Source organism: Paramisgurnus dabryanus, chromosome 9 (assembly GCF_030506205.2).
Source record: "Paramisgurnus dabryanus chromosome 9, PD_genome_1.1, whole genome shotgun sequence".
NCBI lineage: Eukaryota > Metazoa > Chordata > Actinopteri > Cypriniformes > Cobitidae > Paramisgurnus > Paramisgurnus dabryanus.
Genome location: NC_133345.1, coordinates 19997375 through 20016231, shown reverse-complemented (window position 1 = coordinate 20016231; position 18857 = coordinate 19997375). Strand labels below are relative to the sequence as shown.

Genomic DNA, 18857 nt, shown 5'->3' with positions numbered 1-18857 from the left:
CCTCACGCAAGGCATTATGGGAAATAATTAATCGTGGGATGACGGTGCTGCCGCTGCTGAAACACGATAATAAGGTACATCTTCAAACGTAGGGAAGCCAAACATGTGCAAATTAGCTCATCGTGTTTGCAACCTCATCATTATTACAGGGGCACATCCGCCGTAACACTGCGGGAAGTAGCCTAAAAAGAAGCCTAAAAAGAAACTCATTCGTGAAATGTGTAAACCGCGTCCTTGAGTTACCTTAGAAATCTCCTTGAGTGCTTCAAAGAGTCATCTCGATGACAAAATACTTTAGTCAGCTGAAATTAGCATTTTTTTCCACAGTGACCCTGAATGAAATTTCATCTAGTAGCCCCTACCTGTACTGGTAGAGAATGGCGCTAACAACGCAAGGGGCATACTTTCAAACCCCGCAAAGACGCAAAGAACTACTGATGAAATGCTATGCGCTTCACTTGAAATAAAAAAATGCACCAAATGCATGAATATAAAAATATACAGTCTGTGATTGACAGTTTGCGCCTTATTATAGGCTACTGGTTGTAATCCCATTGTTTGAAAAGCTGAATATCATATCTATTATGTATATCTAGGTTAAACAAATGAAACCGTCTAAATGAAAACACTGACTCAGCATTGGCTGAGCTATGATGAACTGCTGGAGTTCATTTTGCTCTCATCTAACAAATTGCTTAGTATGCTATACCGTTAAGGGCTGATAAGGCCTTATGCTGTATATACTAGCATCATAGTTTGTTTTCACCCTGGAAATTAAAAAAAACAGTAATTCCTGGTACTGTTTTTTATATTGGGGCTGCTGCATATAGGATGAATGATACTAGTTTTCCACTTAATGTTGGGGTAGTGATTATAATGTCCCTTAAAGATCACTTTTTGTCAGATTTACGTTTTTACATTTTCTTTAGTGTAAATGTGTATTAGTACATGTTAGCGATTGGCAAAAGGTACAAACCCCAAAGTAAACGATGTCGCGTGTTATCATCTCCAATGTAAATCTGTTTTCTTGGAATACAACAAACACACGGATTGTAGGCAACAGTTTACTTTCTGGGATTGGTGATGTAGAGAAGACCAAAATTATCATAATTCCTCCCGCTTGGATTCACAGCCTAGGTTAACTTCTGTTAGCATTGCAAGCAAATCTTTTAAACACAGTAAGGAGCGTCACATTTACGACTGACATCAGAGGTATTCAGGCAATGAAATAGGTGGACTTTAACTTGTGCAATGCACCCCTTGTTATATTTAGAAGTGGACTTAATGGTATTTGTTACAAACGGAGCATGAATTTATATAATATAAAAATAATAGTCCCCAAGATCCAGCAGTGGAAGGTAAAAATGCTGAATATATTAATAAATATTTGTAACACTTTACAATGAGGTTGTGTTAGTAAACATTAGTTAATGCACGAACAAACAATGTAGTTTTTTAGCATGTCATGTATTAATTTTTGTTAATGTCAATACAATGGTGATATTGTATTGATATAGTGCCCAAAAATATTTTTGCAAGTATATATATATTGCAAGTAACCAAGAGGAATTAAAATTTCCGTCGGTCTAAGTACACCATGTATCTACAGAAGAGTCAAGTTTTAAATAGGAAAAATATTGAAACTGCTTGGTTATTTTTAGCACGATGCTAATGGTCAATTAAGATTCAATGGATTGTGCTAAGCTATGCTAAAAGTGTTAGCGCCAGACCTGGAGATCAGCCGAATGGATTCCAAAAATGTTTTCTCTAGGAGAGCTGAAAAATGAGCATATTTTCAAACAAGAGGAGTGTCTCTTTAATGTTAACACTTGAAACCCTTGGTTTTAGTAAATGCTGAAATTTTCATGAACCAAGATTAATAAGTGCAGTATTGTTCATTGATAGTTTATGTTATCTAATGCATTAACTGATTAACAAATACAACCTTATTGTAAAGTGTTACCTATTTAACAAAAGACATTGCCCTTTATATATAAAAAACCAATCAACTTTTTTTGAAAACTTAGTTAAAAAGACAATATATTCAAGATACTTGTTTTATCTTTTTATATTCAAATCCATTCCCAAAACAAATCTTTCACAAAGATTTTATAAACTTCATTCTGGTATTTTCTTTAAATCTGTACAATGTAAGAAATTTCTGCTTTTGAGATGTTTCAAAATAAAATATTATAAACTAAAAATGTAAAACATTAAATAAAGGTGAATTCCTATCGCAGCACGACTAATTGAGGGCTGTATTAAACACAGTACAAGGGGGTGAAAACTTACACAATAAAATACACAAGGGTCCACCTCCATGTGTGTTGCTTGGCAACAGCATGGTATTCCCAAAGTTATTTCTGCTCTGTTTGTCCAAGTAACGCTTACCAACACTGCACTCCATTGGCTGGAATTTCAAATGAGGACATTTTACAGGAAAAACTCTTTCAAGATGCTGACTGTTTGACATTGTAATTTAGTGATGTTGTGTCTTCAGCAAAGTAACAGTTAAGGTCATAAGAGCGCAGTGATGGAAATGCCTACACATGCAGTTTCAAGCCACTAAAAGGCTTTAGTGTGATTATAAAGATAAGTTCATTTAAAAATGCAGGGAGGTACGAGAATGGCTGAACAGAAGCTTACAGGTTCAGCTCAGAAGAATCTGTAAACTGAGTTGTTGTGGTAAACATGACACATGCTTTCATTTAGGTTTCTTGGCTAAATTAACATCTGATGTTTGGTGACATGCATTTCAAAGTCTGTATTACAAACCCCCCACTTAATCTAGAAAAATGTTCAAAGGAGCAAATGCTTCAAAAAGAGCACAGGAGTTGGTATAAAACAAGCAGAAAAGGACAAGCAGGTGGTTCTCAATTCCAGTCCTGAGGACACATGCTAATTTCCTGTGCCTTACCTACTGTACACACCTGGCTCTATTCAAGATCTCCCAGTAAACATATGATGATGAATTATATATGTTAAATATAGGAGACGTGCATAATGCACAGTGGGGGCCAGAGTAAGGAAATCACTGATTCCCAAAACAGCGATGATGACAATAGGTAAATAACATAATTCTTATGCAGCTTTTAGATCATTGCAATAACTGATATTGCAGCTGTCCCTTTGTTCCCCTTCAAAATCATAACATGAGGTACAGCAAATAGACTTCCAAATCCACCAATATTGGTAGTGGACTTTCTCTGCTCTACTCTCTTATATGAAAATGTAGGGCTCTGAGAGTAAAGTTGATGTGGGTAAATACATCAGGCATTAGGTTTTCCTGGCACCAAGTCTCTTGAATACACTAACTGTCCCGATGTCCATCTGAGCCCCGTGACAGTCACCCGTGCTACTGCTGACCTTAGGGCTTGCCAGAGCGAAGCTGCCCTGGGCTTTACTTTTGCTACTCGTGACACGACTGTCCTGGGTTTCGGCAGGCTGACTGACCAGTGAGGTTGAGGAGGTAGGGTTGACAGAAGGAGCCTTGCCCAGTCTCTGCAGTATACCTAGTTTGGGTGGTCCCTCTTGGCTGGAGGATGTAGAGGAGATTGGCGGTGGGCCCTCAGATGGGGGGAGTTTGTATTTTGCGCCTAGCCGACGCAGAGTGAGAGTCTTAGGTTTGGGGGCCACGGTTTCTTTTTTGGATGCAAGTGGGGTTCGTTTGAGGACACCAGCGTACTGCAGTACCGAGCCTTCACCGTCACTGTCATCATCCTCAACGTGGTCAATGACATCTCCAGTCTTCCCAATTACTTTCACTTCTTCCTCTGCTTTGCCCAGTCGGCTAAACACACCTGTCGGCTGCTGCAACACAGAGAAAACACTTTAGCAACCCTAAATACAAGTGTTGTTACAGCATGTTTGCAGTTTTATATTTGACAATATGTATGTGACTCACTTTACTGACTGTAGTGGTGTCTGCCTTAGATTCGGCCCCAAGTCTGTCAAACACTGAAGTGCGCTTTAAAACCTTGGCTGTGACAATAAAAGAGGAAGGGATGTCAATTACACCAATCTCAATTGCAGTAGCCTGAATTCTGCTTCAAAGAATAGGATACATACAAATGGACTACAAATGAAGAGGGGGACACAAAAAGCTAACTTTAGGCAATACATTTAAACAACAAATACATAATCTCTGGGCACCTTTCTTCGCTTGCTGTGCCAGGATGCGTCGGGTGCGTGCGGTTGTGCCTTTTGGCATGTTTATGATGTATTTCCCCTCCATTTCTCTAGTGACCAGTCGGCGCTTCACTTGCAACCCATTTTCCTCTGCTGGTTGGCTGGGCACTGGGACAGGGTAAGGAGCTAAAAACACATTTTAATTTATCTTCTCTCTTTCTGCCAACTGGTCATTACCCTAGTACTAATAATACCCTAGTACTCTGCGATAATCTGGGTGATCAAAGACTAGTATGTGCACATTAGGGCTGTTCCGAATACCATTTTTTTTAGCTTTTTTGAGCTCTAGTAGAAATCAAATTGAACATTCGAAGCTTCTGAAGGAGGGGCTGAACATATTTTTCTCTTTAATCAAGGCAGGAATCTTTGTGTGTGTCTGTCTGTCTGTCTAGAGTTTTATTATGTGGCGGATGTGTTGCTGCAGACCCAAGGGAGTGTAGTGCCTTTTTTTCGTGCAATATGGACATGTGACACGTTAAGAATTAAAAAACTTTGAATAAACTACAGAACAGCGCAAGCCAGAAGCGGCGTGCCTGTCACGTGTCCTGCGAGAACAGCATTAGTGAAACAAAACACAAGAGCAATACTAAGGTAGCCTAACATTTTTCTAACAAACAAACACTCTGAGGCTGTTTACACTTGGCATTAACATGCGTTTTCGTCGATCGGATCACAAGTGGACGACGTTAATGCCAGGTGTAAACGGTGTTCAAAACGTTTTGAGCTTGTCCACTTTCGACCACTTTCAACCACATTCAGAGGTAGTCGAAACCACTTTCGATCGGATCGCTTTGGAGTTGCGGAACGCACGGTGAACAGCGCTATTTTTAGCCTTTCATTGATACAACTAAAGCGGCTGATCTCCGTAGTTTCGTTTTGAAAGCGTGTGAAAGTTGCGCGATCCTATTTCATCAATTGCGCTGAAAATTCAGAGAAAGCTCCAACATATAAACGTACAAAACACTATGCAGCATGTATACTTGCTAAACAAGCAGTGGACTCCGACATAATATTAGTTTGCGTCCATATAAACTCATTATTACTCCCGCTCGGGTTTGAATGACAGCAGAGAGACTCGCCCACCGTCTCACAGACCACCCCCTCACAGTATTCAGGACAGATGCGGTCGAAAGTGGACAAAAGAGACGGATTTAAATACCAGGTGTAAACGTAATGTGTCTCTCTCGTCCACTTGTGATCCGATCGATGAAAACGCATGTTAATGCCAAGTGTAAACAGCCTCTCTGAGTACAGTTATTACAGACAACGTAAAGGGTAGGCCATTTAAATAAAACAACTAAAATAAATGAACGAAGTTCAACAAACTGTAATAAAACGGTAGCATACTTTCAAAATCAAGTTTATTTACACTTACACCATCCAATGTTTTTTCATCAGTAGAACAATAAAGAAGATATTTTGCAGAAACCCCAGTGCTCCGTCATGCAAGTCAACCGATCCGCCACTTTGAGAGCTAAAGCATATATATCCAATACAAAGGTATTCCCCCATAACTCCGTGTGACATATTTACTTATTGTGAAGCAAATCAATCAGTTTTTGCAAGAAACTGAACGGTATTTACTAGGGGTGTCAACAATAATCGATTCGGCAATGCATCGCAATGCGCACATGCACGATTCGGCATCGATGCAGCAAATGCCATAATCGATTATGTCACTGTTTATTTTCTGGAGATGACCGTGATAGACGGCTAAATAAAAACGCACCCTTTTCCATGGAAAGTGGACATATGGGCACATTTCGGATTCTATGAAGTTAATGAGGAACAAGACTTACGCTGTGTGTAAAATTCTCATCTCGGGCAGGGCTCGCAAAATCGCTAGCCCGACGTCTCGTTTCTATTGTGAATTCCTGTCGGTGTACCAAAATGTATCTCCACCCTGCCTGTCGGGCTATCTTGGGGAGGAAATAATATTTTAATGTTTTTGCTTTGTCTCAGATTTAGTTAGGTAATTATAGTGTATGTATTTCGGTGTCCTCTTGTCAGTCATTGTCCTCACGTACCAAGTGAAACTGTCAGGAAATGAAGTGAAAGCATAAATAAACTCATCCTCTAATGTGCACATCTGATATATGCGCGCGACCCTCTGCACGCGCTTCTACCGGCTAGATTCTTCACGAGCACCTGCTTGCGCGAACTCAAGTCATTTAATAAAATAACGTCATTTCATTTTTACCTCATAGACTAACATTGTTTTATCGTATTTTTTTCTTTCTTCAGTTAGTAACTTAAATATGTGAGAAGGAAAATATGTTTGAGTGATTTACGTCTAGGCTATTGAGAGTATGATGTTACAAGCTGATAGGTGACTAAACAGCAGTGGTAAGATATGTTTACCTAAAGCGAATAGAATGTGTGTTTGTCATTTCGTTTTACCTCAGAGTCTAACATTAGGGGAACATAAAGGGAATTATGTTTATTCCTTTTTAATAAATATCTGCTTTAAGTCTTCTATATTGTGTTAAAGTCACTGGAATGTTTTTTTCTATAAGATAACATTCCTGACTAACCAAAAACCTTGGAAAATAGGGGAACGTTTTGGGAACCAAATTGTTAGCTGGGATGGGCAGGAATATTTGGCTTACATGGAAATCCAGGATTTATCATTATTCTACATTAAACAGTGTATTTTTTTTTATTCTGGCTACTTATATTCATTTCAGGCTACCAAAAATTAAAGAGTGTCTGCCCAAAGGGCTACCAGGGATTTTAAAATTTTGCGAGCCCTGGTCAGCTTTCGTTTTTGTTGAGAATAGTTGCACTTGAGTTTACTACTTGACTTATTAAAAATTTGCCTTGTTGTGTACAGTAGAATTCTGATGCATCGCAATGCATCGTAGAATCGAATTGAATCGTTACCTGGTGAATCGTAATTGAATTGAATTGTGAGGGCAGTGCCAATGCACACCCCTAGTATTTACAACACTATTCGGTTAATGCCAAAGCAGGAAGCGCGCTTTACGTTTGAGGCGATCTTCTACTGGTGGGCGTTTGGTGGCTGTTGGCAATGGATGTTGGTCTCTCTGCGTCACCTATAGAGCGGGAGTGTGAAGCGCACTTCCTGCTTGGCAAAAGCTCTGCATTAACGCGGTAAAATATATATATATATTCGAATCTCAAAACTGAAAATCGAATGTCAACCCACGGAACGAATATTTCGAATATTCTGGTCCAGCCCTAGTGCACAGACACATGCAAACACCTACACCCCTACCTAGCTACAATACAATCCAATTTTGCTTACCTGCTTTGGCACTGTTGTTGGAGACCGTCACTGATATTCGGTTGTCAGGGCGCCGAGCAGGCGTGCTTGGTGGGGAGTCCCGGCTCAGAGCGTTGGCAATCATGCGTGTGGCTGCTGCCAGGGGAATATGAACATTGTAAGACCTACAGCTTCAGCCCACTCAGAGATAGACAAATATGGGAGCAACTAGTTGAAGAACTGCAGAGAAACTTTAGATAACAAATGTGGTATGTTTGCCTAAAACACGAGTGTATGTATGTTGACAACAACATGTAAAATACTTACGAGTGTTGGCAGTACGTCTCAGTTCGGCTTGTACACTGGTCTGTCCTGAAGAAATGGCTTCAGTTGTCATTTTACACAAATCCTGGTTATGAAAGCAGAAGCAGTATGTTAGTACACTGTAAAAAACAAACTTAAAAATTTAAGTGCACCATCAACTTGAATTTACAATTAATTTCGAAATCAAATCAAAACATTTTTCACTAAAAATTATAAAAATAAAGTTGAATTAGCTCAAGTTCATATGAGACACATAACATCATTACCGTTTTTTTCTGCTTCCTGTCAAATTTTTGGATGGGAATCTAACCTCTTTGGTATGGGCATGAAAGCATTTGGCTATGTTTCTAAATAAAAAGGAATGCCAATTCTTGGCAAAAAGTGAAAGTGACAAAGAAGCTTATACCAATATCTATAGATCAGGGCTGCTTCCCAAAGCCTTCTTAATGCTACGTCGTTCATAAAGTTAAACCTTAACATCAGGTAATACGCGTTTCTTGAAACTTTCTAATAAAACATACCTTCTGCAGGTCATACATTCGTAAGGTTGGTCTTAAGCTGAATTGAAAACTATTGTTCAATAATATCAATAAACTGGCTATGCAGGCAATTGCGTTTACATGGGACTTCACTGCGTTATGCGAGACAGCGGTTTCAGAACTAGTAAAATTTTTATTTATTAGGACTCATGGGCTATTGTAAATATAACCCGACTTGCAAACTAAATCCAACCTTGGATATTTTATCAAATTTCAAAATAACTGTGCAGACCCACAACCTCATGCCCAAACGTATCATGCATCAACCTGCTCCACTTCACCCATAGTATGCATTCACTTGCCTTTGAAAACCCAAATCAAGCATTTGCACTCACCTGTCTATACACGTGCTTGGCATGTTTAAGAATGGCTATGATGTCCCCAATGACTGTGATACCCAAGTCCATCATAATTTCTTTACTGAGGTCCATGAGCATGCTTTTCTGAATCCTGAAGAACAAAACAAGCGGTTATGTTGCTGCTGGTTCACATTTTATAACGCAGACCTAAATCTGTCCAAAATGGTGTACAAAATACAAGCAAATATAGCACATGTAAACAGGCCATAAGCAATCCTGTGCCTAATAACCTACTTAACACAAACATCATCTGATGTGTTTGTCTGCACGTCACTGCTGTTTAAAAAGGCAATAGGGCTGGGTATCGATTCAGATTTTACAGATCGATTCGATTTCGATTCACAAGCTACCAAATCGATTCGATTTCGATTCTCGATTCAATTTTCGATTCTGGTTCTCGGACCGCTTTTTATACTCTATTCAACTCAATGAATATAGATTTAATACAAATACTATATTAATAAAAAGAACAGTGAACAGCAGGTTACAAGTGGGTAATTAATAAAATCGACGAAGCACCTGAAACCGCCATTTTAAGCACTGAATGAATGAATGACAGGCTTGCCTCTTGCTCCTTGGTAACATGCGCTAGGCAAAAAAGAGGGTGACATCTAGTGAAGAAGACTAGTAATTCGATTAATGTTAATCTTTCGTTCAATGTTTGCAGAAATAAATATGAAAGAAAAAAATCGATTCTGCTCTTTGAGAATCGATTCTGAATCGACCACGTTTTAAAGAACGATTAATCGAAAAATCAATTTTTTTGCCCAGCCCTAAAAGGCAATATTATTTACGAAATACGAATATACAAAGATTTTACCTGTTATCAACAAACGCCACAGCGTAGTTGACCGCCAGTCCAGGAGGAATCCCAGCATCTTTGAAGAACTGGATCCACTCGGAGGTGGCTATAGGATCAATGAAAGTGTAGTTTTTATATGCCTTCAATCGAGATTTTGAATTTAAAGTAAAAACTACACGGTAAACACAAATGTTGCATTAGGCGTTTGCTTAATTTAGCTAAAAATCTTAGTTTCAAAATAAAAAAAAGTGTTATGAACTTAAAATGATCAGTACAAAATGCTTTGAGGATTACACATAAGTCCTTGAGCCTGATTATTTAAATATTTTTATGGTCAAACTACAACAACAAAAGAACAATGGGACATTCACATTGTTTAAGCTATCAGTATTATTGATGAATTTAAATATACAAGTTTTTGGTAGACCATATTCGCAATGAAGGAACCCAGCATTTTTTCAGAAGGCTATCGGTTAAGTAAAGTCTACTCAATACATTTTACACTGCATGCATGCTCTCTTCGTCATAAAATGACTAAAATGAAGCCATCAGAACTACTAAACATATTATGGTATGGGGGTCAATAGCATAATTTGACATGCATGACAAAGAGACAACACATGGCCAGCCAGAGCAGCTGTGTGTTATTTTTAAAGTCTTGAGAGCGTCTCGTGTCAGTAACTTTTGGTCAGGGTCGTTCACAAACTGGGGACTACCACTGAATAAACACAATCAAGACATTAATTATAAAATAAGTGTCTTAATAGTCCAACGTTTGATTTATGTGATATATTTTTAACGTTGAGTTATCAGTAAAAAAACTTAACCCTAACGAGCATAACTTACTAGTTAACAAGCCGGTTTGTTACGAGGCATTATGGTCCACCCAATGCCCTACAGGGCGAACATATTATTACAGTTTTAGAAATGACTAAAAAACTTAAATAAAAAACATATTTCATTTTCATTGTATTCTGATATGCTTCACTAAACGATGTCTCTTGGAAATAAATGACATATGTGTTGCCTGACATAAAAGGGACAATGGAAATGCAGTGCTGGGCCTGTTTCATTAAACCCCCTTAGTAATGATCAAACCTTAGCCCTCACCAAACATTTACCCCAAAACTTCCGACGACTGAGAATCAAGTAATAATTTAAACCGCTATTAATATATGTAAAGTGACCATATTCCACAAGCGAGGGTCGTTTCTTTCTCTTACCTGCAGTTACGGTCGCCATCTTCACAGGGGAAAAACCGACGCGCTGCGGAAATGTTGTGACGTAACATCCTCACCGTCTTCGGAAAGATTCGACTTGGCGGAACATTCCGAAGCTTACCGAGGAGCTTCTTGCTGTACGCTGACTACAAAAATACCTTATTTAATATTTTGTTCCATGTTGCTCCAATGGGTCAATTTATGTATGACTAGTAGTACCATAACATCTGATAAATGGAACTTTCCAAAGATGAAAATGAGTTAAATAACTTAAAGTCACTTTAATTTGCCATCACCTGTTATCATTTGGGGACTAAGGTCAAGAACAGAAGCTCTTAGAATAATAAGGAAAAATGTATGATTCAATGGGTTGTAATGGCAAGCTTAATCTGACTGTTTTTTATAACTTTGTGTGTTATATCTACTCTGTCCACTAGGGTGCAGTAAAATTCCATTAATAACAGACCTATAAAAGCATGCTCAATAGTGTGAGGAGAAAAATATGATAGAAAACAACTTCATCTTTTCTATTGGATGTTAAAATGGAACTTTACAACACTATTGCAATATATTGTTTGAAAAAACGGATAGGAAATGCTTCTGAATATGTTTATTTTTTTTAGACATTTTCATTACAAGAAAAAACGGACGTCATACAAAGATATAGGACAGCACACCTACTTTTCACAGTCTATGTAACAATATGAAATGTCCTTCTCCATTCATTAAAGGGCTAGAAATATAGCATAAAGTGAAATGAAATGGAGAATGAGCATAAAGAATGCAGAACGGCGGGTTATATCTCTCACAAGGGATGTTCAGAATGAATTAAAAATTCTGAGAACTAAGAGCAGAGCCATCAGTCAGGGTGAGGAATGCACTTCTTTAAAGAATTCATGAGTGTCCTTAGCCCATGACATCAAACCAGACACTTCTGTCATCTGCTTTCTTAATCAAGTATATACAAAGACAAATAGTATTGAAAAAAGCACCATATTGTTTTCAGTTTAAAATATTCTGTGACTACCATTCATTTCCCCTCAAAAAAGGCAAAAGGTTTTAAATATTCAGCCCTCGTTATACTTTTTTTTTTTTAAAACAAGTGGTTGTAACATTAGGCTATATGATCACTAATATTTCACAAGGCAATCTTTAAATGTGCATTAGGAAGCAAAACAATTCGTCTATCAAATTATCCCCAATGTCTAAAGAGGCACTGACATTTTACAACCTCATAATGCATAACCAAGTACTTAGCAGAGTAAATCATACATAAAATAACCTGGAAAGACAAAACAAAATTTCTCTATTCTTTACTGTGACACTGTAGCATTCAGGATCAATTTTAATCTTACAATTAAGTTGATTTGCTACATGGTTGTCCTAGAGTATCTGATATATTGCATTCCACTGTGTCAAATCAATGCACCGTGAATTTGAAAATACCTAGGATTATCATAGCAAGAACATAGTCTCCCATGATTGTGCAGTTGAGGAGTTTTTGCAAAGTGGAAGACCACTAACACTGTATCATTTAACCAACACTTTGCATCTCTTTATGCTATCATATCGGAGCCAGATCATACAGTAACAATATGTTTTGGTGTAGAAGTGACAAAAGCACCAACAGCTAAAAACAAAACAACATAAAACTGTTGTTACACACAATATAGCTTTCTTTCAAAGTAAATTTGCTCAAAATCACAAAGCTGTTTGACAGCACAGACATAGTTAAATAGCTTTCTGATATTGTATAATGTCCCTTTTTGTGAAATCAAAGCTCTATCTTCATTTCATTTTGCGTTGCCATGATTCAGATTTCAACTAGTACATACATATTGGGCAGAGCACATGTTTTACCCAAAAATGATTTAAATGTCTACTTTGACCCATTAAATGAGTCTGATTTCAAGACAAGGTTACACTTGCGTATATAAATGTAGCATCAAAAGGCATTTCAATTTAAACAACTGTACATATAAGGTCTTCTCAATCCCATAAAATACTACACATGAAGCCAAAGTCACTAAGAACAATGGATCTTCTCTGAGTTAAAATACTTGCATCTGTGTTTGATGTAGTTGCACATTATATTCTGATCAGGTCCATAACATTTATATTTTAGAGCTGATGAAAAGTTAACCATCAAGCCCTGAAAAGTACACACACTCACACATACCCACACACACACAAGTTATGGGCAGACAGCACACACTGGACATGAAAAGCAACACTACTGCTTAAAACACAGTTGCAGATATTCTAGTATACATTGAGACACTCGGTTCATTACTTATATTTTCTTAAGCATATATATTTATTTAGGCATTTTTTGATATTTGTGTCCAGTGTGTTTTGTCCACAGGGGGTTGATGAACAAGTGCTGTGGGACCAATTTCATTACAAATCAAGCACAGCAAAAAGCAGTGGACAGCATCCACAAAAGTGATACATATATATCACTATATGCCCCACAGTTTGAATATAGTCATCATACATAATACACATTTTGTATGAAAGGCAGTAACAATGCTTTTCATATTAAGGGAAAGGTGAGCTGTTAATGTTTATTATATTTTTTTTGTTCTTTTAGAAAAATAACTATTTTAAATCAAAACCAAGTGCATCATCTCTCCCTTCTGTCTTCATTGACAAAAATAACATTTTCTGAACATTCATACATTACAATACAATCATTGCATATATATATACACTAAATATGTATATATATATGCATACATAATATATATGTATTTATATATATATTTTATAGATATATAGTTTATGGCATAAAAAAGTTTCATAGTGCACAACATGCGTTTTTAGTTGCCAACATGAAATAACTATGAAATAATAATAATAATAATAATAACCATAATAACAATATTTGTGATAACTGCAGTAAGACAACAGTAACAGAGAGAAGGAGCAGCTAAGAGCCCCCCAAAATTCTTCCTTTTGGCAGCAACGGCACAATCAAGAGCAAAAGAGAAGCATAATGAAAACTCAGTAACTTAAAACATCAAAAATCAACATTCACTAAAAAGTAGACGGTTCATATTCATAAGCACATCCCATTTTTTTGGCCACCGTTGATTTCCTTCCTTCCGTTCGTAGCTGGCATTTGTGCTTTTCATTGTTTGTACTTTAACAACCCCCTTAAAGAAAGAAATAAACTGGAGATGTAGTCCTGTGTGACTTCTATTCACAATCGACGCCTTGAGCTGTGCTAAACCAAAACAGCTCAAGAACAACGTCAAAGACTTTTAGAAGCACAGAGGCCACTCATCCAAAACCAAGAGGTTGTTTCTTTCTGCATTTTCTTTTAATGCTTTTTAAACCCAGACACTATTGGCATAACTCACAATAAAAGCCACCTTTGTATGCACTCATAAGAGTTAATACTATTGTTGAAACACATAATGAAACACAGCCTAACAATTCACGCAGTAAAGGGGAAAGGGTATAACATTGTGAGAAATATGAGGACCAGCAGGAGATGACATGTGGAGCGATACTGCTGAACAGGTCATATAAATACTCTCAATCCAACAGGGATCACCGGATTTCTCACTTTTCTCATACTTCCAGATTCCAAGTATTTTTTTTTTAGCACCTGCCTGTTGAAGTTCCTTTGCTGGCCTTTCCAAAGTCTACCTGGCATCATCTAATCAAATCCTCAGCGCTGAGGAAAAATAAAGAGTCCCGACCATTTGGCCTGTATAGCTTCTGAAATGGCGTTCGCCGTCGTTTGATCTGCGTGCAATGGCTGGTTCATTAAGATGTTTTTGAAATGTCTGCTCATTGTGAAGGTTCCACCATGCAGTGCAGCAGGCCGGTCCGCGAGAGGGGGTTTGTGGTGTCGGGTTGGGCTGGCACTCACTCAAGGTTCCATGGGCTTTCAGGGTCCAACGGGCTCTCAGGGGCTGAAGACTTCAGAGAGAACCAGAGGTACATAAAGACAGGAGAGAGGAGAAACAGATGTGGAGACGAATAACGGAGGGAGATAAAAGAGATAGACAAGTAGCTAGTAGAGAGTGTGCGGTAATGTCCCCTTCATAGGAGAAGTCAGAAGAGGTGTGGATGAACTGGATGAGGAAAAAAAGAGTAGCAAGGCAGTATCTGGCCCAAAAAATAAACGAAACCCACAAAAGCAGTTCTTTGCCCCCCTTTTCTGTTTAGACAAAAACACTGCAGGCACCTGGCATGGATAGAGATAGAGAGAGAGAGAGAGAGAGAGAGAGAGAAGGAGGGAGATGGTACACCAATGTATGCTAGAGCGAGAAAAGATATAAGCAAGAGGGAGAGTGCTAATTTGCTTTTATTATTATGTGCCACACACGCTGGCGGATTTAAACAATTTAAACGTGTGTGCACATTGGCCAGTGACTCATCTTGATATTAAGCCTGAATTCATTGTGAATTAATATACACTTACATCACCGTGATGAAGTCACTCAGACACTAACGCATCTGGGCCTTAATTTAAAGGAACAGGGCTTTAATGTAAAAAGACAGAGATCCCAGAACAAATGGAGATTGTCTGAGATCCTAGCCCTGATCATTTTTTAATGCCAAATGTTCAGATCTCTATGTGCATATGTGTTTTTGTCGACAGGCAAGCAGAGGCAGAGATGCAGAGCTCTCAAAGTGCAAGAAGCGAGGGTGAGTTCAGGGAATCTGAGGACTGATCGCTGCTGCTGGTTCGCTGGTTAGCGCTGGCCCCGCAGGCTCCCTCTGGGTAGGTGAACACAAATGAAGATGTGTATGAGGGGATGTAGCTGCCGGCGTCAGGGTTACCGCCACCGTCGGCAACAAGGCACGGGCCGTCCTGCGCCGGCTGGCCCTGCCCATAGAAAGAACTAGAAAAGGCTACCTCCTGCATCATCCCTTGCTGCTGCTGTGCTGGGGCCGGCTGTGTCTGCGTGGGCTGTGAAACCGGGACGTGGTGGTGGTGGGACGAGTAGGCGGGCGGCAGGTAGAAAGAGTCCTCCTTCACAGTCAAACCCACCACGGAGACGGAAGCTGCCTGTGGGGAGGTCTGCTGCATCTGCGCAGGCGGCTGGTCCTGATAGGGAATTTTGCAGCTGGGCTGGTGCGCGACCAGGACAAACTCCAGGCGCTCCTTCTCCTTTTGCAGCTCGGATATTTCTGCCTCTAGCTCAGCCTTCTCCTCCTCCAATATGTCTGTCTCCTTAGGTTGGAGAGACAAGAGGAGGACACAAGGGGAAAAGATTATATGATCATATGAAATGAGGATAGGATTTCCAAAACCAAACCTTGCTTTGAAACTCTTAAAAACAAGATGAAATGCAAACTTTGGTACTTGAAAGAAATGCGTTTGCCTTAATCATGAAATAGCTGAACTCGGTCTGTTCCCACAATATAATTACTGTGGTTTCATACACTTTGTTTAAACTAGCTTATAATTACAATCTGCAGCAGTGTGCATATGCGTGTTGGTATCCCTCACAAACCATCATTCCAAGGAAGAATTTTATGAGCATAACAGCTTTGAAAAACTGGCATGTTTTAAGTTTGATCATTTTAATATATTATAGATAGTAATTATTAAGAGATACATCAAAAACTACAAAATAATGTAACTTGGTAAATTATATTTGAGTACAGCATCGCTCACCGACTGTAACCTGTCTGTGAGCTCACGCCGTCGGTTCCTACACTTAGCGGCAGCCAGTTTATTTCTCTCTCTTCTTACTCGTCTTTTCTCTTCCTCCTCAGGGGTCAACTGGGAACAGAGAAACAAATCTTTTGTCAAATCACATTGTTTTTACTTATGTTTTACATTGTATTCCTTTACAACCAATTACAATACAAATAGTAAAATATGATCTGACCAAACACTAAAAATCCCATCAATGTCCTTACTCACCGCTTCATCTCGTGTGCGGCGTCGGCTTCTTGACTGACGCACTGGGCCAGGAGCATCAGAGCTTGGTGGGGTGAAGCCCCCAGCAGAAAAACTTGTCCCAGGCAGGTCATAAGGATCCAAGGCAACAGGCTGCGTCATGGTGCTGGAACCTGTGGCGCTTTGTCCTGGTGCCACAGAGGAGATGAGAGTAGGCTGCACCATCCACTGCAGATCCTGACTGGTGGTGATGGCCGTCACTGTGGGCACAAATGAGCTGGGCATGTCCACCCCTGCCCCGGTGCCAGTTGAACCTCCACCCACCCCTACCCCACCTGTGGTAGATACACACTCCTGGAAACCAAAAACATAATCAATATAAAATGGTGGGTTTTCCCAGTTTTTTCACAGTTAAAGCAACATTTTTCAGATTTATATTCCTTATTTTATTAACTTACCTACTACTTATTACTTTTTACAGACTATGTTTTACCATAAAGCAGCAAAGGTAACGAAACATGGTTTTCTATTTTGAATTTATAAGCATAAAAATGTTTTTCCTAGAAATCACACATTGGAACTAAACACACCAGTATTCAAATGATAATTTTATGATAAAATGCTATAAATTACTGTAAAGATGAAGATTTTTTTTTAAATATTACCTTTTTTATAGTTTCTAAAAACAAATGTATACGTTAGCCCACAGCCTATTTTTATAAAATGTCTTCTAAAGTCGACTCCAGTGATGCCAGAGTAGTTCCATGCTTCATTAATATTCATATGAAAGCGTGTTATGCGAAAGCACACGCAGCTTCGAAGACGTCGCCGTAGCCAATCACCGGCCTCGTATCTCCATCCCTTCTCCGTTCCTCCGCCCCCGTCCAACCCCCGGTGTTCCCCTTAGCAACGCAACGTAACACTCCAAAATAGAACGCATTGACGTCACAGCAAAGTCTGAGCAGAGCGAGCAGTAGGACCGGGCAAAGGCGGAGCTTCGTATGCGCACGTCGGAGAGTTCCACAGCTTTGTCATCTGTTTCACGGCGTGCTGTAAACCGAACACGTTGCTACCGGCCTGAATCAGCGCGCATGCTGACTTGTCAATATTCTCAACGTAGCTTTTCAAGTTTGCATGCTGAGCTATGGCCGTATTTACTACTGCGGCGTTGTCTATTCTAATATGATTTAACACTTCTTCACAGCTCTGTTAACTCAAACAAATGAAAACGCGCTGCCCCAACAGCCCGTTTCATATAGAGTTGCAGAATAAAACAGGCACATCTGAATTTCACAAAAACAATGCAATGTAAAGACAAACACGCTCTTTCTATTGTTTTAAATGTGACTTACTTGCGGTGCGCTGGTGGTGGGTGGGCTCCCGAAGGATTCCACGGACGAAAGGTACTGAGATTCAAGAGAAGGAGATGAGCTTTCACGGGAACCGGTGTCGAGGTCTCCGGGGAACCCCTGAAACATCTCCCCGGTGGAGCCAAGAAAAGCCGAAACACCTGCTGTGCCCGGCGAGAACGGGATGTCACCTGTCATCCCAAAAAATTTTAAACTGATACATTTGCTGGTAGGACATTTGGAATTATTTGCATTTGCTAACTTTAATGCATAAAAAGGGGAGTGTACCCTTAAACTGGTCCTGGTACGTTTCTATTGTACATTAACATTTATGCATTGGTTTAAATTAGATGTTTAACTTTATTTGGACAAAATTCACGTTGGATTTAATATCGTAAATGACCTACCGTAACTAGTTTTACTTTGAGTCTTCGTTAAGTTGCCCTTCGTCTCTTTCCAAAATAGTTGCATTAAGACATCAATCCAGATTCCTGCTGGAGAAAACTTCTAAATTCCAATCTCTTCTTGGATAACAGTTCCCAATTCGTGATACAATCCGTGAAATGTTTCCTTTGAATCGTGCATTTATAAATCCATAAAATAATCCGCAATGTGTTTGTTATTAACGGGAGTCGACGCAGTGTTTCGGCAGCAGAGCTTTCTCTTCTGAATGAAGCCTGAGAACGCATTGTAAAGTAGGGAGTCCTGGCTCCGCCTCATACGGGTGTTCCGCTGACGTAGGTGCCCATATATGGTCCAAAAGCACTGTTTTTGTTTTCGGTATCTTAGCAATATGACGTGTAAGGGATTCCCTCACCCACAGAAAGAGACAACGCGCTCGCGGTTAAGAATAGGTACGTTTACTATTACTTCCACAAGATATTTTTAATTTTAACATGATTTTCATAGACAATATTTAGAAACGACACACTGTCCAAATATTTTGTCCGAATGCTTTAATAAAAAAAATAAAGTTTAGTT

The 18857-nt window shown here is 39.2% G+C and overlaps 2 protein-coding genes across 9 annotated transcripts; both read right to left on the bottom strand.

Annotated features, from left to right (window-relative positions):
- Window positions 1-2050: 2050 nt before the first annotated feature.
- On the bottom strand, window positions 2051-10793 carry c9h19orf47 (chromosome 9 C19orf47 homolog). Of its 6 annotated transcripts, none has more exons than XM_065283046.1 (8): window positions 10662-10793; window positions 9457-9544; window positions 8613-8727; window positions 7742-7823; window positions 7457-7570; window positions 4153-4314; window positions 3905-3981; window positions 2051-3807 (listed from the first exon to the last, which is right to left on the bottom strand). In XM_065283046.1, exons 1-8 carry the CDS (start codon window positions 10678-10680, stop codon window positions 3277-3279), a joined length of 1188 nt encoding a protein of 395 aa, XP_065139118.1. In that variant the 5' UTR covers window positions 10681-10793; the 3' UTR covers window positions 2051-3276. The 6 variants fall into 6 exon arrangements, with proteins under 6 accessions (XP_065139118.1, XP_065139119.1, XP_065139117.1 ...); XM_065283047.1 differs by having other exon boundaries at window positions 2051-3810; window positions 7457-7567; XM_065283045.2 differs by having other exon boundaries at window positions 2051-3810; window positions 10662-10786.
- Window positions 10794-11253: 460 nt separating this feature from the next.
- fosb (FBJ murine osteosarcoma viral oncogene homolog B) lies at window positions 11254-18555 on the bottom strand. Of its 3 annotated transcripts, none has more exons than XM_065283043.2 (6): window positions 18284-18555; window positions 17880-18067; window positions 16552-16881; window positions 16300-16407; window positions 15535-15852; window positions 11254-15395 (listed from the first exon to the last, which is right to left on the bottom strand). In XM_065283043.2, exons 1-6 carry the CDS (start codon window positions 18345-18347, stop codon window positions 15330-15332), a joined length of 1074 nt encoding a protein of 357 aa, XP_065139115.1. In that variant the 5' UTR covers window positions 18348-18555; the 3' UTR covers window positions 11254-15329. The 3 variants fall into 3 exon arrangements, with proteins under 3 accessions (XP_065139115.1, XP_065139116.1, XP_065139114.1); XM_065283044.2 differs by having other exon boundaries at window positions 11254-14591; XM_065283042.1 differs by having other exon boundaries at window positions 11254-15852.
- Window positions 18556-18857: the final 302 nt, after the last annotated feature.

Coding starts and splice junctions, on each gene's coding strand:
- c9h19orf47 (XM_065283045.2), bottom strand. Junction 7,571..7,741: donor GAGACGTACTGCCAACACTC/GTAAGTATTTTA, acceptor TTCCCCTGGCAG/CAGCCACACGCATGATTGCC. Junction 4,315..7,456: donor CAACAACAGTGCCAAAGCAG/GTAAGCAAAATT, acceptor ATGTGTTTTTAG/CTCCTTACCCTGTCCCAGTG.
- fosb (XM_065283042.1), bottom strand. CDS start 18,347: ATGCAACTATTTTGGAAAGAGACGAAGGGCAACTTAACGAAGACTCAA. Junction 16,408..16,551: donor GCCGCACACGAGATGAAGCG/GTGAGTAAGGAC, acceptor CTCTGTTCCCAG/TTGACCCCTGAGGAGGAAGA. Junction 15,853..16,299: donor TCACAGACAGGTTACAGTCG/GTGAGCGATGCT, acceptor CTCCAACCTAAG/GAGACAGACATATTGGAGGA.